The sequence below is a fragment of the Poromitra crassiceps genome (genome assembly GCF_964638095.1).
Source record: "Poromitra crassiceps genome assembly, chromosome: 13".
Classification (NCBI taxonomy): Eukaryota; Metazoa; Chordata; class Actinopteri; order Beryciformes; family Melamphaidae; genus Poromitra; species Poromitra crassiceps.
Window position 1 is genome coordinate 7823388 of NC_139644.1, and position 24335 is coordinate 7847722.

General features: G+C 42.2%; 1 protein-coding gene and 1 long non-coding RNA gene across 4 annotated transcripts; one reads left to right on the forward strand and one right to left on the reverse strand.

Moving 5' to 3' along the window:
- The first annotated feature begins 4833 nt into the window (after positions 1-4833).
- LOC310787591 lies at positions 4834-9347 on the forward strand. 3 transcript variants are annotated; one of them, XR_014553265.1, is made up of 3 exons: positions 4834-4912; positions 7492-7630; positions 7736-9347. It is a non-coding gene; the product is annotated as an uncharacterized lncRNA (long non-coding RNA). The 3 variants fall into 3 exon arrangements; XR_014553266.1 differs by having other exon boundaries at positions 4836-4902; positions 7487-7630; XR_014553267.1 differs by having other exon boundaries at positions 4847-4902.
- Positions 9348-11420: 2073 nt separating this feature from the next.
- On the reverse strand, positions 11421-15631 carry LOC310787590 (keratin, type I cytoskeletal 13-like; the record flags this gene model as incomplete). Its single annotated transcript, XM_083649058.1, has 6 exons — positions 11421-11645; positions 12113-12238; positions 13101-13262; positions 14291-14447; positions 14689-14771; positions 15314-15631. The coding sequence occupies 6 exons, from the start codon at positions 15629-15631 to the stop codon at positions 11421-11423; spliced, it is 1071 nt and encodes a 356-aa protein (XP_083505184.1).
- Positions 15632-24335: the final 8704 nt, after the last annotated feature.

Genomic DNA, 24335 nt, shown 5'->3' on the forward strand with positions numbered 1-24335 from the left:
CTTTTTGTGACATGGCTACCCCCACGTCTTCTTTTGGCCAGAGGGCGTGGAAAGTTGATCAGTTCAGCATTGGCCCATGACCAATCTACAATGTTTTGTGCTGTTACGTAACCCGTTTGGAATGTAGGCGCCTTTCTGTGATTGGACCTGCCCATTGGCACACACTCCTTTGGCCAGTGGGTGTGAAAAGTGTGAAACCAGTTCTAAGTTCTAAGAGAGGCTTGTTTTAACCTGCATTATTGATCCCCTTAATATCAAAATAGTCCTTTTGTCACAAAATAATTTCCAGGTCCAATCAGAAGAATGAAAGAGAACTGAGAATAATTCTGATCTCACTGATCATAATATGACCATCAGTCAGTTTCACACTGCGATTGGCTGAGACCACTGAGTGTTGCTGTTCTGGCACACTTTCTGTTTCTTTGTAAGCTATGTTTGCCTTGTGCTAGTGTGCCAACTTTTCAATGTTAGTTGTGCTTTCATGTAGCCTATTCCAAGCCAGGATACAAACTTAGGGAAATAGACCAATCTCCCAAAAACTCTGGCTATTCCTTCCTTCACCACTAATCACCCGCCAACTGGTTATACATTTATACATTACACTACCAGAAAATATTCACACACCTCTGGCCTAAATTTGAATGAACACAAAACATTTAAAAATGTACAAGTGAACATTTGAATGAAGGGAATTGAAGCTCCAGACTTGTAAACACTCAATTATCTTGACTATATTTCCCCAAACAAAAACAACTGTATAATTCTGAGTTGAAATCCCAACATGCAAGATCTCAGGTGTTTTGCTCCAATAAATCCTTCATAGATATGACTCAGACAAGAATTGAAGAAGATATTTTAGCTGGGTAGATAACAAGTATCTACACCAATCCATCTATCCACTGTACATGTATTATTTTCATTCAGGTGGCCACAATAGCTGGTTCATGAGTTTAATGAAAGCTTCTTCACAGACGGTTTGTGATTGTTAGTGGCTGGTAGAGCTGTCACCTCACAGCTAGAAGGTCCTGGGTTTGATTCCCACCTGGGACGCTGTGAGCTCTGAAGGAGTGCGTGCCCGTCCGCATGTCCTCGAGCGTCCACCGCCCGGGTGGGGTTGTCAAAAAGGACGTTTTCTGTGTGGCGTTTGCATGTTCTCCCCATGCCCCCTGGGGGTTTCCTTCATATAGGAACCCCTCACCAAAACATGCAATATCCTGGTCACTGATGTGGTGCCACCTCTGGTCATTAAGGGCGCCTGTTCGGAGGGAGGGGAACTCGTTGGAATAGCGTGAACCTCCCACGTGCTATGTCCTACCGGTGAAGCTTCCCCTGTCAGGTGAAAAGAAGTGGCTGGCTATACTGCCCATGTCTCGGAGGAAGCATGGAACCAGTTTCGGCTCTCCCCAGATCGGCAGAGGGTGGAGCAGCAACCACGATAAATAAATTAAAATTAGCACTAATGGGGGATTAAAAAAAAATGGGGGAAATGAAAAAAACTAATCTCTATGTTCTCAATGCATTGACTCGGTTTTCCCCCAAGACCCATGTCGTAAAAAGTCATCTAAAATAGCCCGCCAACAGATACAAAAACATGAGCATACATTACAACATTATGTGTTTATGTACATACAAAGAACTGTCTGCCTGGAGCTCGAGGTCGCTCTCCGACCCGCTTCCTCATCTGCAGCCTGAATATGGGCACTCTGTAATGGATGAGTCGTGCTGGAATGCCGGGGGGCGGGGTTGACCCTGTTGCTATGGATGATGTCATGCTTCTTTAAACTGTGATTGGCTGTCTTGGGTCTTGGGCTGTTTTGGGTCTCTGTCACTGAAGTCATCATAGAAATTCTGTAGGAGGTGTGGAAGAAAGCTATGTTATAGGACGAATCAGCGTGACGTCACTTGCCACCCAGTGACGTGGTTTGTTTACCAAAATGCTGCTCGGCTGATCCCTCGTATACTCAACAACCGCATAATATATACATGTCATGAGTTGTTTGAATTCAGCAAATCTCAGTCAAGTGTTCACATCCTGAGAGAGACCTCTGGAGTGAATGTTCTGTCTGCACAAAAACATCTTATATAAGAGCATGTGGAGCCACTGTAGCTCCGCTGGCAAGAAGTGAGAACAATTGCAGGATATGAAACAACCGGGCCAGAGGAAAAGACATGAGAGTGTTTATGGATAAAAAAGGAAGTACACTTTTACGAATCGACACAATATTCTTCCTACATTTTCTTTGGTACTGAAGGGATGGGAGTGGTGGCGTTAAGTCTTTCTATGACTCTGCTTCAGCTGCTATAGCTGCAGACACACAGTATCTACACAAGTCTATGTCTCTGCTTCAGCTGCTATAACTGCAGACACACAGTATCTGCACGAGTCTATGTTTCTGCTTCAGCTGCTATAACCTGCAGACACACAGTATCTGCACGAGTCTATGTCTCTGCTTCAGCTGCTATAACTGCAGACACACAGTATCTACACAAGTCTATGTCTCTGCTCCAGCTGCTATAGCTGCAGACACACAGTATCTACACAAGTCAATGACTCTGCTTCAGCTGCTATAGCTGCAGACACACAGTATCTACATGAGTCTATGTCTCTGCTTCAGCTGCTATAACCTGCAGACACACAGTATCTGCACAAGTCTATGACTCTGCTTCAGCTGCTATAGCTGCAGACACACAGTATCTACATGAGTCTATGTCTCTGCTTCAGCTGCTATAACCTGCAGACACACAGTATCTGCACAAGTCTATGTCTCTGCTTCAGCTGCTATAACCTGCAGACACACAGTATCTGCATGAGTCTATGTCTCTGCTTCAGCTGCTATAGCTGCAGACACACAGTATCTGCATGAGTATATGACTCTGCTTCAGCTGCTATAGCTGCAGACACACAGTATCTACATGAGACTATGACTCTACTTCAGCTGCTATAGCTGCAGACACACAGTATCTACACAAGTCAATGACTCTGCTTCAGCTGCTATAGCTGCAGACACACAGTATCTACATTAGTCTATGTCTCTGCTTCAGCTGCTATAGCTGCAGACACACATTTTCTACATGAGTCTATGTCTCTGCTCCAGCTGCTATAGCTGCAGACACACAGTATCTACATTAGTCTATGTCTCTGCTTCAGCTGCTATAGCTGCAGACACACATTTTCTACATGAGTCTATGTCTCTGCTTCAGCTGCTATAACCTGCAGACACACAGTATCTGCATGAGTCTATGTCTCTGCTTCAGCTGCTATAGCTGCAGACACTTGACCGCAGCTTTGCCTTCTCTATGTGACTCACATCTCAGGATTTTTATACAAGGAACGAAAATAAACTGTCGTTTTCAGACATCAGAATATGGCAAACTCCCCTATTTACAGCTGAATCAAGTATTTTCTCTCTCAGGAAGAGCTATTATTATAGCACAAGCACACGAAGCCTCAGCAGAGAAAAGTCTCATTAAATCTGGTATTGAACAAAAAGTCCAACTGATTTAAAGAGAACATAAATGTCATGATAGACGATAAGAAGAAGGAGCGGTGTGGGGCCGGACCAGGCACTGAGAGATAGCAGAGGAATGTAAGAGACAGCATGATGTGTGTGCCAGCAGCACAGTGAAGAGCTTTACTGTTTGAATCACAGCACTGAGTGAACTCTCTCATCCACAGGTCAAAGTGGATCCAGCTGGATCCAAAGTGGATCCAGCATGCCAGCATTTGGATGGGCTGTTCTTCATTTCCTACTATGACATCTTAATGACATCTTAATGAAAAGTTCAAATTGTACCACTGTAGGTGAGGTCAAGAAGACACTCATGACACAGTTACAAACTCTTTTGACCCTTGTGCCTCGAAGCGGGCCTGGAGTAAAACCCGCCCTGGATAACAATGCAGTAGGTCAGCCATGATATGGTTCCACTCACGCCCATAGCTATACAATGGGGCGGGTGACAAATCACAGCACTTAATCAAAATGACAAAGAGTAAAGGTGTATTTCTGCTGCTGGGCAACTCAGAGGACGCTGCATCTAGCTTCAGCCTCTCAGAGGATGCTGCATCTAGCCTCAGCCTCTCAGAGGATGCTGCATCTAGCTTCAGCCTCTCAGAGGACGCTGCATCTAGCTTCAGCCTCTCAGAGGACGCTGCATCTAGCTTCAGCCTCTCAGAGGACGCTGCATCTAGCTTCAGCCTCATGTTGTTCATTGATGCGTGTGAAAGGGATGTGACAAGATTTCATGTTTCTAGAATGAAAACAAGTGAAAATAAAAAAAGGTATTTGTTGCAAACTACAAGACATTAAAAAATGTGTGTGTGTGTGTGTGTGTGTGTGTGTGTGTGTGTGTGTGTGTGTGTGTGTGTGTGTGTGTGTGTGTGTGTGTGTGTGTGTGTGTGTGTGTGTGTGTAGGTGGCAAAGTGAAAGTGACTTAGTAGGTTGTAAACTGCAGAATCTTATCTGGAGGTAGGGCCTTAAAGGAAGTGAGAAGTGAACTTGTGACTGGAAGGTCGTCGGTTCAATCCCCAGGATCGGCTGGATAGATCTGGGTGGGGAAATTTAGTGAAAAGTCAGCGCTGGCCCCTCCCTCATTACCACCACTGAGGTGCCCTTGAGCAAGGCCCTTAACCCCAACTGCTCCAGTGGAGCTGATCAGTGGCCAGCAGATCAGACTGTGGTTGTGCTGGTCAGCTTCCAGGTATGAATGTGTGTGTGAATGTGAACAGGGCGTTCCTGAAAAAGAGAGCATTGCTCTCAGTGAGACTTCCCCTAAAAGAAAAAAAAGGGACAAGGTTCAGCCCTCAACTGTTTACTTTTGAATGTTGGGAAATGACCCAGATGGAGCGCACTTCCAGCCTGATAGCTGAAGCTTGCAGTCGTCCTCCAGAAGTCTCCATTCCAGGTAAGAAAAGGTACACGTTCAACTTCTCATGCCGAACGTCTCTTTGCAACAGTGTTGTAGGCTCTGGCATCCTCACTGTCTGTCTGCAACTATTTTTATTTCACACGGAATGGTTTTTAGATGAGCCCTATGCTTCTTACTCTCACACTATTTCAGTGTGCTGCACCTTTATTCACCTCTGACTCACTCCAATGTCTCTGAGAATGTGTCCAATAATTTAAAATAGCAAATAATCATGTTTATCATTTGTTTGCCTGTGAAGATTAAGCTAAACCTAAAACATACATTTTCTGTGCAACTTGATTTTGGTCCAATTGACCTCCACTGCAGATGTACTCAGTTGGTCTAATCAGTCGACTATTTAAACTGCCCTGATCTCAGGAATCCAGGAAGTGAGTCAAAGCTGCAGGTTAGAGTATTATTTTCATTGTGTTGTTAGTTGTGGGGAAGGCTTAAACAAAGGAGAAGCCAGGTGTTGAACTACAGTGTTGGGCAGCATGGGCGTTGTTAGGCCTGGGCATTGGCCTGGGCATTGGGGGCTGTTTTAGAAATAGCCCCGGATCTAAAAAAGAGAAATCTGCAGCCGATATGACTGTTAACCGATATGTTTCAAAGGTTGTGGTGGGCTGAAGCTAGCGCGATGATCCTGGAAGAGCCAAGGGATCCATGAGTATCAACAATGTCAAATTATACGAGGGATCAGCCGAGTAGCATTTTGGTAAACAAACCGCGTCACTGGGTGGCAACGGCAATGGAACCAGGGGCGTCATGCAAGCCAACAATCTGAGGGGGTGAACTCTGGCGCCGCCCACAGGGCGCCAAAAAATTTGTGGGGTTGGAAGCCAGATTTAGAGGAATATCTCATTTTAAATTAACAGACTGAGCAGGTGTAACCATAAGGCTATTTTCCAAACTGCTCAGCCTCCTGGAAAGATCCATAATCACCAGACTAAGTACATTGCCACTGCCCAGGCTCAATGGACTTGACAAAAAAGGGAGACCACATGTTTCAAAGCAATGTAACACAATGTTTATTTTGGCTGGTATTGCCTTTTCAGAAGGTAGAAATCTTTCCTCTAGAGCAGGGGTTCCCAACCTTTTTTGTGCCAAGGACTGGTAGATACATGGGAAAAAAGTTGCGGACCGGTTGTCAATTTGAATGGTTTTAGTTATATATATTTACTCACCAGGTGGCGACAAAGGGTAAATAACAGCCTTTTGTGTTGTACTGTATGTAGCCTATACAGTATTTAAGTTTTTGTTTGAACTACAAACATACATAAACGTAAACTTGAAAGTTACAATGGGCATGACGCTTCTGAATGGAGCCCGAGTGGCGCGAGGCGTGAGTGTCTGCTCTAGCCGGCTTGACTCTGTTTACATTTTAAAAACTGCGCAGTTCACACAACTTTAACACGACATGCATATATTATACATCAAACTCTTGAGCTACTTCTGCTCTCACTCAGAATGTCAAAATATAAGCGATGTGATGTATAGTTTTTGAGATATTAACGTTTGTTTGACACAACTCATACAGTACTATTAACTGCCGCGGGGTTCCGCATTTCTGGGTGGCAAGTGACGTCATGCTGATTCGTCCTATAGCTCGTCAGGAAGGGGCGGTAAATAACGCTCCAAATGTAGGCTACATTTTGGCGAGGGGAAAACGGTTCTGGTTATTTTCAAACGGGTGCGTTGACCTCACCTCAATCTGAATGATTGGGTTGTATGGGGAGGGTTAGAGCAGGGGTGCCCAACCTTTTTTGACCCAAGATCTACTTTTCAAGTAGCCAGCCTCCCGAGATCTACAAGTCCAGTTTCAACATCGCAAACGCACACGCATCGTTTCCAGCCTGCAGTAACTAACCTCACAACACTTTCTCGTTGTCCCACAACCACTTGACATTAGGGCTGTGAATCTTCACTGGCCTCACGATTCGATTCGATTACGATTCAGAGGGCTTCGATTTGATTACGATTATCGATGCATCTCGATGCATCTTAAATTGATGCATCACTTTTTTTCCCCAATACATGATTTATTTTTTCTCACTTACTTTTTTCTCACTGTGTGGCTACTTTTAAAATAAAAGTGCATTTGGAATTGCATTGTATTATGATCCATAATTAAAATAAACAACTGCATGTACTTCCATTATATTGTATTTCATTTATTTATTTTATATATATTTTTTTTTAATGATCGATTTTTGACACCCTTCGCGATCGACCTGGGGTCAGTCCGCAGTCGACCAGTAGACCGCGATCGACTGGTTGGGCACCCCTGGGTTAGAGCCTTTCTGTTAGAAATGTGTCTTTCCCTTTGAAAATGGGCTATGTGTTATTTCAATCAACTACTACATGCATCAATCAACTACTGCATGCATCACTGATGACATCACAATTGTTCTTATGACATCACTGATGACATCTTGCAGTGGGACACAAATTTAAACAAACACAGAAACAGAGAAACATTGCCCACATGCTCCCTTAAGATTTTGAAGATATTTTAGATTTAGAATGTAAATTGTCTCTAAAATATAATGCATTTTTACTGTGACTGTGCTCCATCTGTCAGAACAGGTCGACACACAGCAGTCATCATGACCAATGTGTCAGCTTCAGGAGGACCATTCACTGTAAGCACTGATGTTGGCACACATCGCCAGTGCACAATTGAGGTCAAAAATGAGTGTTCAACCTACGCCTTTTATAACCCCAGGTACTTTTTTCCCCCAAAATATTTTCTCTCCTACATTATTAATCCTATAATATTCTCCACAAATATGTTCAATTCATTAACATTCTCAACTGCTTCTATGACCAGGATGTACCTTAAAAACGGGAACTGCAGCTACCCGTTCCCGCCTACTATTGAGCCATCCACATCTGCCACTGCGGTGTTCAGCAAGACTCCTTACTCACTGTGGGGATCTGCTGGCGTCATCACTTATGACCTCCATGACAACCACACAAAGCAGGTCACTGAGAAGATGGCTGTCATGTTCACGGTGCCCTATAGCGACATGTTTGAAAGAAACTGGTATGCAGCGGGGATCTTTGACAAGAACACAAACTGTGATTATGATCTTTATGATAAGATGTATACAAAAAGTGAGAAGAAGTTTGTCAGAGGCAAAGCAGATGAAGCCTGTCTGACTTATGAAGGCAGTGATGTTCTCATCATGGCCACAATGTCAAATGCTGCCATAGCAGCCATCAGGATGCAAGTGAAAAACAGACCCAGTGAGTAGTTAATCGAAATGATGTGTAAATTATTTATTTCCAAAATTCAGCTTTATTCTTTCTCTCTTTTTTTAAATATATATATGATTTATTGTCTTAATAGTCTGGGCTGATAGAGAATATAATGTAACGTCAGAAATCCACAGTGATCGTTGCTCTCAAACATGTTCACAAGCTTTTGGTTGTCTCACCACCGCTGCATTTACTCGTATAGAACATTAAAGGTATTATGCAACTTTTTGGGGGCCCTTCAAATGTAAACAAACATTATTTTGTTTCTTCTGTTTTACATTTTAAGTATGTTTTAGCTCTGACAGAGCTCTTGAAACAAGGAATATCAGTTTGTAAGAGCTGAAAATGAGTTTGAGATCTAATTGAAAGCCATAAACAGTTGGTTTACATTTGTATTGTTTGTAAACGGTGGGGAAAAACATGCTTGTGTTTTGAGTTATGGTGCAATAATTAAATCTGGAAGTGTAGAAGTTCTACTCTTCAAGAATATGACTTTATGATGTAAGAAAGAAAAAAGATTGTTTGAAGGTCCCTAAAAAAAGCCGGTCCTTTAATCAAGTATTTTCATAGATTTTTCTCCTGAGCACAAAGGATCAAGAATATGTTATACTGTAGATATGTCTTGTCTGCTTTACTCCTCATGCGCCTCAGAAACTGAAATATATAGACACATGATGATGTATGTGATTAAGCTGTTTGAGGAGGAGACTTATTCAATGTTGCCTGTGATGATATCTGTGACGGTGCACAGCTTTATTTACACTAAATGATGTCAAACACTGAGACACAGCGATCAGTCATATTGTTGTGGTTTTACTTTAGTCAAAATTGGACACACATGACTTAAGACAAGGTGATTTAAGCGACGGCTTGTGCAATTGGGGACAGAAACGGTCTCGCCAGTTGATAAAAAGCAAGTAGTCTCCAGGAAATGCATGTATGTAAATACCCCAAAAGTGACTTAAATAAGACTATAACTCACATCTGCGTTTCACACACTGACTGGCTTCTCACGGAAATTAGGTGCTGGTCTTTCAACAATGTTTCAGTACTTTCCACTTGTCATTCTAAATATGTGCTTTCACTGTGTCAAAGTGTGCTATTCCCAGAAATCAAAACTTAACATGGAAATTGACCAAAAACTTTGTGTATTACGAGTTTAATAAACGTTTCTTCACAGACAGTTTGTGATTGTTCCTCTGTGGTCTTTTCTATCCTCTGCTGATGACCATTACATGGTGCATAATAAAGACTGATGCAGGGATGAGATGCAGTTCTCTCTTATGGCAGAAGAGGGCAGTCTTCACTCACAGTGAGGAAAACTGGTCACATCTCAGGCTTCTGCTTTCTAAATCCTCAACTTCTTTGTAGGTAAAGAGTTTTTATATCTTCTTCTTTCACCTTTAATTGTTTTATGGTCTCAAGTCCTTATGTCTGAAACCCTGTATTGTTTTTGTGCTGGTCCCTATTGTATTTATTGGAAATATTCTTCCTCTTGTGTTTTCTTTTTGTCTGGTAAAAGTGTCTCTAGCTCAGAAACCCCTAAGTCCTACAGTAACCATATTGCAAGTGGGCTCCTACGGCCCTCCACTACTCAACAAAACTAAATTATATCGATCGGCCACATGTGGCGCTGTAACAAGCAACTTGACATTTTTGCTGCTTTACTCACAGAGAGAAAATTATTATGTCCCCTTTGTAAGGTGCTGAGTACAACCCATACATCACTTTCAATGTCTGCCATATTGGATTTTTTTTCGTCCCAAGTCACTTTTTTCATGACTGCCCTTGAGCCGGTCATCTGACTCACATGGAATTTGATATGGACCATCTTGAGACTGACTTTGAACACACAAAAATCAGTCATGTGTCTTAGATGGAGGAAACAAATACAGTTATAATATTCTTAAACACGGTCCAAAGACATGCAGGTCAGGTGGATAGTCGACTCAAAATAAATTACCCACAGGGGTAAGTCTAAGTATTTGTATGGTACCTGTACACGTGTAGCAACACTAAGACTACATATTAGCAAATGATTACTATAACCTGTTCCATGCACATACTTGCCTCTCAGGTAGTAAAAGTGTCAAGATTGACACCATCCAAACCTGTGAAGCAGGTTCTTCCACCAGTCAAAGACGTGACTGCTGACACCTCATGAGCTTAACAGCAGCATGTGCTGCCATCAAGAGGGCTTCAGAGACTCTCAAATATTCCTAAAGAAAATGTAACATCTGCTTATCTGCAAGCCACACCCACATCAGACTGTAACAGACCCAGGACCACAAGACCAGCCCACTCGCCAGAATACAATGTCAGCATTGTATGTTTGATCCACAGAAATATACAATATGAAATTTCCGAAGCAAAACATGTTGCATACCATGTGGTGGCGCTATTCCATCCTACTCCTGACTGCACTACCCCTACTGATCATGATGTCATTATCACGCTGATGTCATGATGGAGTCTAATCATCCAAGATGTTCTTAATGTTGCCTAAAGGCTCGTGTAACTTAATCATTGTTAATGAATCATTGTAAAACTACAAATGGGTCTCTTCTGATTGAAATAAAAACAGCTGGAAGACAGCATCACTGTAAGACTCATTTTTATTGAAGAATGTTGCTAACAAAAGGGCACCAAACAGGATTTTGGTGAACGTTTTGTCTCAGTCATCACTTTCAGCACCTCAGAACACTTTTATTTGCCATTTTCTCTGTGTAAGAGATGTTGGTGTCTCGGGTCAGGCATCATCATCTGGACAGCGTTGAGAGGGACCAGAAGGTTCTTACAAGGTCTGGCTGGTGATGTCTACGTCTGAGGTGGAGCTGACCACCTTGCCGTCCACCACTTCCTGCACAATGGTCACCACCTTGGTGGTCTTGGTGGTGACGGAGCTGCAGAAACACAGGAGGACACAAAACTAAGTGTACTGATTTTTCACTTTCCCTACAATGAGCTGAAATTACAACTAGGCTGAGTAAACATCCTTAAAGTCCTGATTTTCATTACTTTGAGATGGAATCATTTGGGATTAGATTAGAAAACAACACTTTTGCGGTTGAAATTATGTTTTTTTTTTCTTCCCTGTTGTGATATGTTAAGTTGCATACAAGTTTCATTTCATAGCTCACACCATGAAACGTCCTGGGTCGGACTCCGGTCCAGGACCTTTTCACATCTTCTCCCTCACCCATCTTTCCTCTCTCTCTTCCTACGTCAACCATCATGAAGCAGAATGAAGTGCTCTACCTCTCAGACTCTCCATCCAGCAGCCTCCTGTACTCAGCGATCTCCATCTCCAGCCGGGTCTTGAGGTCCAGCAGCTGAGCGTACAGCGCCCTCTGGCGCTCCAGGTCGGCCCTCAGCTGGGCCAGCTGTTCCTCCAAGCTGACCACCTGTCTCTGGAAGCCCACCAGCATGCTGGAGTACCGGCTCTGGGTATCGGCCAGAGTGCCCTCCAGAGAAACTTTCTGTTCGGGAGATGGGAGGAAGACTTGGTCAGTCAAACTGTATTCTTGGAAAGCAAGAAATTGTTTTGGGTTCATCGCTTAAGAGATGCTTTCTGCATGGATAGTTTCACTTGTGATGGTGGTTGAAATATTACCTCCATGGTGATCAAACAACCACCAAATGAAAATCAAATTACTTGAAAAAAAAACATATTGTTTCCATTTAAAAAAGACCCTATATCCTCCATCAGTTTGAAACTACTTACTATGATAAAGAGCTTTGTCAGGCTACATTTGGACTAAGATGAGTTTAACCTCCATTACATCACTGAATACAATATTATGGCTCAATCGAGTAATTTAGCTGTCCATAGGTCTATCTCATATCTCTATTAAATAAAACAACATAATACCAAATCTCATTCTCTGCATTAAACTGATATTACATTCCATTTCAGAACCATTCTCCCTCTTTTTCGACATCTTACCATACTGGTTTGGGCCTGCAGCTCGATCTCCAGGCTCTGCAGGCTTCGTCTGAACTCAGTGATCTGAGACTTGGACGACTCGAGGGTCTCGGTGCTCACAGCCACTTCCTTGTTCAGCTCGGTGGTCTGTGGATTAGAATGTAAAAGCTGTGGTCTTCCAACGTGCTCATTTGAAATTATAAAATTAAGTGAGCCATTTTTAATAGTAGATCATTAAAACAGTTGTTTTTTCTTTGACTCAGTCTAGCACTAGGGGGGCTAAAGAAGCAGGCGTACTGGAAACATCTAGACGGGGAAAGTGAAGAAGTGCCAAGTTTGTTGAACCACCAATCAGGTCCATGAATCAACGGGGGAGAGAAACAACAACAACAACAACAACAACAAGGGACAGAGCCCAAAATACATCTGTCCACTTGGCTAACACAGAAGATCAAATTATGACTACTAGGCAAGTTAGTACTTCACACCTGGTTACTGTACTTACTACTGTTAACCCCAGGTAGGTAGCTGTATACTTAAACTTACTACTATATATATATATATATATATATATATATATATATATATATATATATATATATATATATATATATATATTTATTTATTTATTTATTTTTATTTTTTTATTATTATTATTATTATTTTTCAAATGAACTCTTAGGGTTAGACATGAAAAACAATGTTTCCCTCAGTAACGGACATAAGTGGCCGTAGAGCAAGGCAGCAGTAGAGCGCAGTAACAGTGGCTGTCGAAAGCAGGACAGAGTGACCTGACATTCTGATGAAGACCTCTGGGTCGAAACGTCAAATAAACTGACCTGGGAGCTAATTTTCAGTGTGCAAACATGACTTTTCTTCTAAGTTGATTTGGTATTTTGTCCTGCACCTGATCTGCTGAAGCTGCTTGATGTGCGCACCCTACTTCTTTCTGTCCTGCACCTGATCTGCTGAAGCTGCTTAATGTGCGCACCCTACTTCTTTCACATACCTTAGCATGGAACCATTCCTCCAGCTCCTTGCGGTTCTTGGCGGCGACAGCCTCGTAGTGTTCTCTGATTCCAGCCATGACAGCAGACAGATCCTCCTGAGGAGCAGCATTCACCTCCACGTTCACCTGACCTCCCATGTGTGCGCGTAAGGCCAGCAGGTCCTGGAGGAAAACACACAGCATGATGTTTCGTCTCTTTAATGAGGCCAGACTGCATGAATTGAGATGTTCCTCACCTATATCAAATTGGATTTCGTTTGGGTGATCAAATTCAAAGTTATTGCATTGTCATAAACCCATCCTTTCCCACGCAGCAAATTTCAGAATAACTCCAGGAAATGCATCACAATTGGACTTGGTCCTGATTGGCTACCTCATCTGTCCAACAATCAGGTCAGTTTGCAGCATTTGAACTGGAAAGCGTCCACTCATCAGGTTTCCCTCAATTTAATTAGAGATGTTGCTGCTGTCGGCCAATCAGAGTTCGGTATTGTCAGGACTTAGTACTCAAATTCATTCATCTTAATCAATTAAATTAGTTTGTTTGTGTTAACTAAACCACATGTATACCACCTATCTTCTTATCTTGAGCCATAGTAGATTTGAAAATCAAACGGAAAAATATGTCAGGTCGGCCTAATGGTTACAGAGGTTGTTCTGTAACGGAATTATATTAAAGGAACACTTTCAAACAGCTTTGTATCATTACAAAATATGACATCACTGGTCCACAACTTAACTCAAATCAACGCTCAATAACCGTCAAACTAAATGAATGTCTGCAAAACTGTTTACAGCTTTCAGATACTACTGATTTTGTGCAGCAAGCTGGTTGAAAATTGGCATTGTTCCTTTAATTTGTGTTCCTGTTTCCATAACATACATGTATTATACAGATTAGTAATTTCGTTAATGTAATTTTTATTTTATTTGTGAAGATAACTGTAATCTAACTTGTCTGTCATTTCCAATATAACTGGAATATTTAGTGAGTGTTTTTTCTTCCAAAGATATGTATGTTAAGGTTAATAATCCTAATAACATCTAGGCTTGTAGACCCCAGGAAAGATAGCTGCTGCAATGCTGTAGCTAATGGTGATCCTAATCAACTTGAATGTTATCATTTATGCAGATTAACCCCATCCTATATTGGTGCTCAGAGCCCTTGTTTGGAGGTGATTTGATCTCACCTCCTCGTGGTTCATCTTCAGCGTGATGAGCTCATCCCTCAGTCCCTCGACCTGCATCTCCAGGCTGGCTCTGGTGAGGGTCAGCTCATCCAGAATCCTCCTCAGACCGCCAATGTCTCCCTCCACCGACTGACGCATGGCCAGCTCATTCTCATACCTGCAGAGAAGTATAACTTCCACTTAAAAGGACAGACCATGAAAACTATATTTTCAGCAAGGCACCCCAAAGCACATATTTAACAGTGTATGAGCAGATTAAATATTTTAGGAAATGCTGGACTAGAGCAAATCATCTAGAGTTGAAACAGCATTTGTGTTCAGTTCAGATGAACATGATGATAGAGGAATAGGAAGCCTCCTGTCAGTCAATAAAACGAGAAGCACAGATTCACACTTACTTGACTCTGAAGTCATCGGTGGCCAGCTTAGCATTGTCAATAGCCAGGTAGATGGCTGCATTTTCACGAGCAGCATTGTAGATCTGAGGGGAGATGAAGCAGAAATGTAGAATTAGCAATACTAAAACGAAACATGATCTTGAAAAGTTAATACTTTAACAGACACAAGATTCATGATCCTAAATCATCACTGTGTTCACTGTCATGAAGATGGCGCTGCTTTGGGTCAAATGTCAGGTTCGGGTGTGGCTCTGGAGAAGATGTGCTACAGGCCACATTCATGTTCTTATGCAAATACACTGCAAACGGTCTGAGATGAGATGCTCAGCCTGAGATGTAGACCATGTGTGCATTGGTTACATAAGACACACAGCAAATATTGAATTAACCGATCTGGGCCTCTGAAGTTGTTCACTGAGAATAATTTAAATGGTGGGGGTTCAGTGCCTTTCTTAAGGAGATGTCAGCAGGACAGATCAGATGCTTGCTAACACGGACTCTTGAACCCCTTGCCGATTGAGATTGAACTCAACCATTAAGATTTATTTTATTTTTTGCCTCAAACATCTGCCTTTCTCTTTTGACCAAACACCATTCCACACCATTCTAAAACGTGTGCTCTCACCTGGTCCTGAAGTTGTCTGATTCTGATACTGAAGGCGGTGTGGTCGTGGCCTTCAGGTACCCTTCTCTTCTCCAGGAACTGCCTGATCTTGAGCTCCAGCTCGCCGTTGGCCTTCTCCAGGCTGCGGACCTTGTCCAGGTAGGTGGCCAGACGGTCGTTCAGGTTCTGCATGGCGGCCTTCTTGTTGTCGGACACATCGATGGTATCAGACAGTTTGAAGTCACCGCCACTGGTGGCAGCAGAGGAGAAGATGCGGGAGGCCTGGGAGACCCGGACGCCAGATCCTCCTGCTCCGCCGTAAACGCTGCCGGCTCGCATGGAACCGATTTGCCGAGAGGAGCTGATGGAGGATGGCATCATGACGCAGCTACCGGCTACGTTGCTGCGGCTGGAGAAGGAGGCCATGGCTGGAGGTCAGGTGGGCTGGTTGGTTGGTCTTGGTGCTCTGGGTGGAGAGGAGAGAGCTGAGTGAAGACTTGGTGGGACAGGAGCTCCTTTTATACCTCTAAATGAGGACGGACGGGGGAGGCGAGATGTTGTCCATCTTACAATACCAAACATCCTCTGGGGTTAGCCACACAGCCCGGGGCAGAGGCTAAACAGGTTTCTGCTTAACAGGTGACGTTCTGCAGGTCCGATGGGTTTGGAAATTAAGTTGTTATCAGTACTTTCTCCTGGTCAGATTCTGCTCAATGGTTCCTCCCGTCCCCCCTCAGTGATGCAATTCACTGTAGCTTCTTTACCCAATGGACTGGTCCTGTCAGCAGGGATGCCTGTCCACGCTCACAGCCTGAGGCCTGAACATCCACACACCCTCCTACATGACCCCGAGCTGTTCACATGCGGCTCCAACATGTTTTAAAAAGTGAATACTGAAGCTCAGAATGCTCTCAACATTGAGTGTGTGTGTGTGTGTGTGTGTGTGTGTGTGTGTGTGTGTGTGTGTGTGTGTGTGTGTGTGTGTGTGTGTGTGTGTGTGTGTGTGTGTGTGTGTGTGGAAGGGGGGGGGCATTTGATTTGTAAGCAAAATTAGGAGTTTTGCTTATCAAATGCTATTGTCATGGGTGGGATAATTTATCATTTTCATCTACTCAGTGTTCCATTTTTCCTATAATACTTAGACCTCTCCTTTCATGCACTCTCCATCTCTCTCTCTCTCTCTCTCTCTCTCTCTCTCTCTCCATCTCTCTCTCTCTGTGTACACAAGGTAATGCTTAGCCATACTGTACACACAGACCTATTCACAGTGTAAACACAGGCAGCCCTGCAACAGAGAGGCATGAAGGTAGAGGCAGTTTTCGACCCTTTTAAACTCAATAAGACTTATACAGACATGCAGGCTTGGGGAGTAATGGATTACATGTAATGGAATTACGTAATCAGATTACAAAAATGGTTACTGCAAATCCATTACAGTTACAGAAAAAAGATGTAATCAATATTAGGGTACTTTACATTTAGTAAAAAAAAGGGGGACTAGCAGGATTAGAATTTGATAGAGGAGAGCAGTCAATGAGCACAGGGCGGTAAAGTGTTAATCAGAATGAAGCATGGCAATAGGATAGACCCTTTTCACGGGGGCCATTTTGTGTCAAAAAGGCAGACTAAACACCACTAGCAAAACACTAATGAGGGTTTCAAACTTCCAATCATGGAAGTTGGAAACCCTCATTAGTGTTTTGCTTGCACCTGTGTTTACCCTGCCTTTTTGACATGAAATGGCCCCCGTGAAAAGGGTTTATTGTGTCAATGGCAGCAAAGTAGTGGGTACACTTCAAAAGCCCTTGACTCTACTCTTCATAGAAAGCTCCCATCCTTTATTGAGCCAGTTTGAGCCTTTGAGCTCTGGGAGGTGCTATAGAGTCCCTCTGACAACTATAAATATATTCAAGAAGTCCATCATGCCAAGTGCCATTACTATCCTTAAATCTACAATGTGACCAACAAGACTTAAAGCACAGACATGAAGTGTTTTTCATGTGTCTGTCTATAAGCCTGTTTATATGTTGTGTCTCACTAATTGCCTTCTGGCTTCTTGTATCTTGTGTTGTTGTTTTTGGTGTTTTGTGAACCTAAAATGTTCCACCCTGGTGCATAAATTCCACTGAATTCACCAACCACCTCAGAAACTACCACCAAATGAAAGTCTGTGAGGGAGGGAGCTCTGCACCAGTGCTATATTGTTTTACAGCTAAACTTCAACTTAATTATTCACCATATTGAATGGCTTGCGTCTTGTCTGTAACATTTCTTTGCATGGCTCATTACCCTACCCTAATGGAACAGGTAATGCATAGGTAATATATAGGTACAGTGCTGGCTTTACTTTATAATTAACATATTTTCAAACTAAAGCCAGTCAGTACAGTGTTGGGGGTAACTCATTACACAAGTAACATCTTACATGTAATATATTACTTTTAGCAGTAACTCAGTAATATAACTTAGGATTTGAGTAATATTATACCAGTTACTTTGTCAAGTAACTCAAGTTACAAATTGAGTGACTTTAAAAAAAAATTAAAGCACATATTTAAATAAAGATACAATCAGTTCCTAATCAAACTGTGAGTTTTTATGCAAATAACCAGTATAGATGACAATAACAAAGGAAAATAATAACATTTAGAATCTTGGATTGTTTACACTGACTTCAAGGCAGTTGAAATATTTTTTCGGGATGGTTCCGGGGCAGCGATGTCATTCTGCTGCTGCTGTTTTGGTAAAAGTAATGCAAAAGTAGTGTAATAAGTACCGAGTTACTCTACACAGACAGTAAAATTGTAAAGTAACATACTTTCAAATGTAAGTAACTAGTAATATGTAGTATATTACATTTTTAAAGTAACTTGCCCAACACTGGCAGAGCTTGGAGGGGAAAAAAACAATTGGCTCTTAAAAAGGACGAGTGCACCCGAAAATAAATGACTATAAATCAGATAATATCAGTGCACTGTGTAGAAATATTATGATTGTAATTGTATTATTATCGTATTAATGAGAAACAAACAGGTGACACTAGATAGATTAGCTGATAGCCTGCTGTAACCAACACATGATGGGTCAAATGAGTACAGAGCTTTTTTATGGGAAAATGTCCCCCTGAGCAGCTACATGCCCCCCGACTCCAGTAGTCAAATGCAGGACATTTGTTCAAAGTAATCGAAAAGTAACGGAACCTAATCAGTTACACTACTTTAATATTGTGATACTTGGATTACGTTACTGATTCAAATTTTTAGCAGGTAACTAGGAGGCCTAATTGTATCGGATTCCATTCTTTAAGTAACCCTCCCAAGCCTCCAGACATACAGGTGACCAAATTATCTCTGCTGTTTCTCTTGAATAAATTGAATAAAGGCACTGCTGTCTTTGCTGTTCGACTTGTCACACAGGTCCAAGTCTCATACCAACCTCCGCCCAGTCTGACAGGTCAGACCCCCCACCCACACATCCACACGCACAGGCACACACACCCACCCACACAGTCACATGCACAGCCACACACACACACACACACACACACACACACACACACACACACACACACACACCATGCGCATAGCCACGGGTGCGCCTGGGTGTGCAAATGCCACCCACACAGGCAGCTGGCGCACCCAAACAGAAAGGGGGAAAAATTAAGTTGTTTGTTTGTTCATTCAGACCAATAGCGTTTTTGGAGCTGCCAACGTCTTTCTGCAATTCATTCTCTATGTAAGGACGCGCTAGACGTGCTCCTCTTGAACGCGCCTGGCGTTTCAGTGCTGGTGGCGTCTGTTGTTTTTGGAGGAGCGCTGTGGGCGTTTACTTTTTAAGATTCTTTCCCGACTAGAACGCTCATTGGAAAAAGTAGGTGAGACTTTTTTGAGATACCAAAGTGGTTTTACATGTTGCCAAAAAATACAATTTAATTGACTGCTTCTACCTGCTAATAATGAGTGCGAAAAGGAGCAAACATTGATGGTTATGGTCATATGGTCCTATCTTAATATTCCTCTAAATCTGGTTTGAAAATACCCAAATTTTTGCCGCCACCAAATGGTCCGCCCCCTGGCATACCCTGGCTTTCTGTGGCACACCCAAGAGCCAAGTCTGGCTACGCTAGTGACACACACACACACACACACACACACACACACACACACACACACACACACACACACACACACACACACACACACACACACACACACACACAGGCAGTTCACACAACTTTAACACCACATACAGTACATATATTGTACATCAGACCCTTGAGCTACTTCTGACTCAGAATGTCAAAATATAAGCGATGTGATGTATAGTTTTTGGGATTTCTAGGGTGCTTTCTCACTGGCGCCCCGGTACCGTTCCAGAGCTGTTATGGAATAGACTCTTCTGCATCTGCAGACCCCAGTTTCAGAACTTTGATGAGTGTGAACGTTGCATTCCGTTGCGTTGCGTTGCGTTCCGTTGCGTTCCGTTCCGTTCCGTTCCGTTCTGTTCCGCGCTCTGAGCAATAAAGTCCAACACATTGTTGTTGTACTCTTTAACTCTTTAACTCGGGAAATAGGACCATGCAAGGACTGTAATACACAGTCACACAGCCCTCGCAAAATGACTCGTTTTACTTCCCAATTTGATCCATTCGATCCAATAACATTTGGAAAGTTTAGAAAAGCAGCTGGCTAACTGGAATTAGCCGGCTAGGCCGGGCGGAGCCGAGCACGGGAATGTGGCCGAGTGACAGCAGATTGAAATCTCTGGTCTGTGGAATACAGAGAGAGCTGCACTGATAGGCTAATCAGCATATAGAGCTCAACAGTCACATGACATTTCTTGCCCCGGAAGTGAGTTTCCATTCATTTTCTTGGAGCAAAAATAAAAAATAAAAACGGTGAAAAAATAGATGTTATTATTATTTTAAGGATTTTTCTAAATGACTATGGAGAGAATGAATGGGAAACCTCCGGGGCAAAATATGTCACGTGACTGTTTAGCTCTTTAGTGGGAACTTGTTTGGCAAGGGCTTGATTGTAATGTCTTGGGAGGGGCGGTTTTAGGATCAGACCTTTGGGGGGGCTCAGCCCCCAATCACACTATCCTGGACCGTAGATCCCCTATAGGATCCGGGGGTATGCCCAGCATGTGATTTTTTTTATAATTAAAGTAATTATTCATTTTAAAGTAAAAATTAATCAATCTGGTGCACTTTGAGAGCAAAATGAAGAGGCTAGATCTCCGAAGAACTACACACATGACATTAATATCCTCTTTACTGTTCTGTTGCTTTACAATGATGAAAAAATAATAGTCTCGCTATATACTGTATATTCTGCATATAGGTAGAATGGTAGGTAGAATACTGCTTGCTTAAATACAATGGTAGCCAACTATACCAAAATCACTGCCAGGGGAGAACTCAAGTACAAAGTAACATTTGCTTTTTAGGCATAAACAAAAGTAAAATAATAAAATAACAAAAGTGGAATTTCCTAACTTTGTTTGGAATGATGTCCAGGATGTGATTATCCTAGAGCCCACAATAGAGACACTGCATGAAATAGGCCATGCCCATCACGGGGGAAAAGCTCTGTTCATTTCCACACACCAGCATCATTTTCCTTGAATTAAACATAGCTAAAAGCTGTTGTGTGGTGGGCTGCGCAGACAACAAATGTAAAAAATCGCCAGTTAAAGTTTTTTTTGTACTTCTGAGCAAAACAAGGAAGCCATTGAGAATTGACGAGAAGAACAATGTGGATCTAGCTGTCAAGGAAATAAGTTGGAGTGTTCATCTTCTGTATATACGATCTATTTGTACAACACGCAACCATGCACGTGACATAGGAGAACGCCAGGATTGGAGGGTTGGTTTCTGTTTTCCCCCGTCTTGGGCGTGGTTTCTGAATGATGGCGCGTTACGCAATGTCTCTATAGGTCATTTTATATAAGGTCAAGTAAAAAAAAAAGTATCATCACATTTTGAAATGGTTACTACTTACTTTACTTTACTTTATTGTTTAGTTAGACAGGACAGTGCACATTAATAAAACAGTTTACACATATAGAATCATCATCATACATGTCAACAGTAAAAGTGCCGGGATTAGCCGAAGCTAGTTTTCACCCGCAGTCCTCGGGACATAAAGAACTAAAAACTACAAGGTAACTACAGGAATAAAAACAATACGGGAATAAAAAGCAATACGGGAATAAAAGCAATATAATAAAATAAAAATGCACAAGGGATAACAATACATACACAGGATAAAAACAATACACACAAACAAGATAAAAGCAATACAGTTAAAGTGCACAGTTAAAGTGCAATATCAGTACAATAAAGTGCTGATACAGTAAAGTGCAATCAAGGAAATGATGAGAGGGCTATTGGTTATTGTTATGGGTGCAGTGTTGGTTAGTTTTGAGCCATTCCTTAAGTTTAGTTTTGAAGGTAGGGTATGTGGGGCACTCCCTTACTGCGGGCGGGAGACCGTTCCATACCCTACCGCCAACAATGGACAAAATGGTCTGAACAGAAAATGGTCTGAACAGAACATTATTTATTTCAGACATGGACTGCAGTTCAAATTGCTTTATATACACAGCATACAACAAAATTGCGAGAAACACTACAGAATTTAAGCGACCTTGGGTTCTGTGAAAGGTGCTATATAAATCCACAAGATTCTTATTATAAAAGGAATCCATTCTGATTAGAGGAATATAGCCTACGGTAAAACATTTAAAACACAAGTAACCATACATACAGGGGAGATTGTCAAGTGTTCCCCAATTTTAAACACTAAAGGGTGCATGAAAGAAAGGAAAAAGGGAAAAACACAAGAGGAACAGTGGACACAAGTATCTCCTTTTGCCTGACGCGACTGGATCTGCCAGTGTTTCGTCATTAAGGTGTTAAGAATGCCCCAGACCCTTCTTACAAAACCTTCTTAACGAAAGATCATCTTAGCGCTAAGAAGCTTTTGGGAAACGCAGCCTTCTTAACGGAAGATCATTTTAGGCTAAGAAGCAATCGGGAAACGCGTTGGCTTCGTTGGCTTCTTACGGGAGCCTTAAGAAGGGTCAAAGAAGCTTCTTAGCGCTAAGAAGCTTTTGGGAAACGCATGCCTTCGTAACGAAAGATCATCTTAGGCTAAGAAGCAATTGGGAAACGCGTTTGCTTCTTAAGGGGGCCTTGAGAAGGGTTAAAGAAGCTTCTTAGCGCTAAGAAGCTTTTGGGAAACCCAGCCATTTTGAGTAGTTGATCTCTAAGTTTCATTATATTAATACAGTCACTTGTAATCCACGGGAGAGAGCCAAGATTTCTTTTCCGAGGGCTCCCTCTTCTGGAGAGTGACTGTAAGACATCTTTAATAGTATTGAGGAAAGAGGAGGCACAAAGGTTTATATTGTCACAGGAAATCAAGTTATCCCTGTCGAGTCCCCTAATGGCTGATTCGAGATCGGGTTGTTGGTTCTTTGGGATAAAGGTTGAGCTAGAGTTGTCAGATAGCAAAGTATGTGAATGACGGAGGCGTTGTTTGGTGAGTTTTCTTGTGAGAAAGATTATATTGTGGTCAGAGAGACCGGTCAGGAGGTTGTCTGATTTGGTGATACTGGCCGGATTATTGGTGAAGATCAGGTCAATTTTGGTTTTGGTACGATTTGTGAGTCTAGTGGGATCCTTTATGAGTTGGACTAGGTTAAAACTATCTGTAACTGCTTTAAGATTTTTTCTGTCTTTTTTGTTATCCCAGTTTGTGTTCAAATCCCCCAAAAGGATGAGCTCCCGTTTTGAGTCACAGTGTTTTAAAATTACCTTGAGTTGGTCATAAAAAGCGATTTTCGGGGAAGGTGGTCGATACATGCAAATTAAAGTGAAGGACATTTCAGAGGAAAGGATCACTTTGAGGCCAATACATTCTATGCTATGAGGCCATATTGCATCACACATTAACGTGATTGGGCTCTTTGGATTAACAGGAGTCTCAGCTTTGTAGCCATACCCAAATTATACAATTCCAAGATTGTTTTGGCACCACAGTGTGCAGAAATAAGGAAACAAAAAAGACAAGAATAACATTTTCACTGCATGCAGAATACTGTCTTTAGGACCCTGGAGCTCATATACCCTATGTAGCTGCCATACTGTATGTCAGACCTGGCTTAAAGCTAAGACTCATGTGGTTCTAATTATCCCAATTTCATTCAGATACAGTATCTTGATGTGAGAGGTCAAGGGACCCAATTGAGTAGTCAATGCCCATTTACATTTGTCAAAAACTTTGCCAACTTTGGAGCTATGTTAAACCCGCTTCCAGGCGAGCTAGCATAACATGATTGGTACCTACAGATTCGTCTGGATGTCGAGTATTTTCTTTGGGTGGGCTCAGCTATGGTCTTGGCCGAACATCATTCCAATCAACGTTATGAAATCCCCCCCCCTTTTTTTTACCTTTTGTTTATGCCTACAAAGCAAATGTTACTCTGTACTTGAGTTCTCCCCTGGAAGTGATTTTGGAATAGATGGGCCATTGTATTTAAGCAAGCAGTATTCCACCATATAGTTAGCTGTACGCCTATGCAGAATATTATAGACAATAATTGTATCATCATTGTAAAGGCACAGAACAGTAAAGAGGATAATGTCTGTATGATGTGTGTATGTATAGTTCTTCATAGATCTAGTCTCTTCATTCTGCTCTCAAAGTGCACCAGATTGATCCATTTTACTTTAAAATGTACAAACGTTTCTTCCCGGGGGGTATGACCCCGGGACCCCCGTAGAGGGTTCTCATTGTGCGTTTACATGCAAACAATAAACGGATAACTGAGAATAATCAGGTAACTGGCAATAATCTGATTTCCGCATTTACATGCACTTAGTAAATAGTGGGAACTCACCTCAAAGTGTGTGAGTGGACATTGACGGCAATTAATAAACCCGATGATTCAGCAGTAACCTAGGTGTGTTTATCGGTTTTCTCATAAACTGATAACGGCCTTTATCCAATAAAGGATGCTGTTTACATGACAC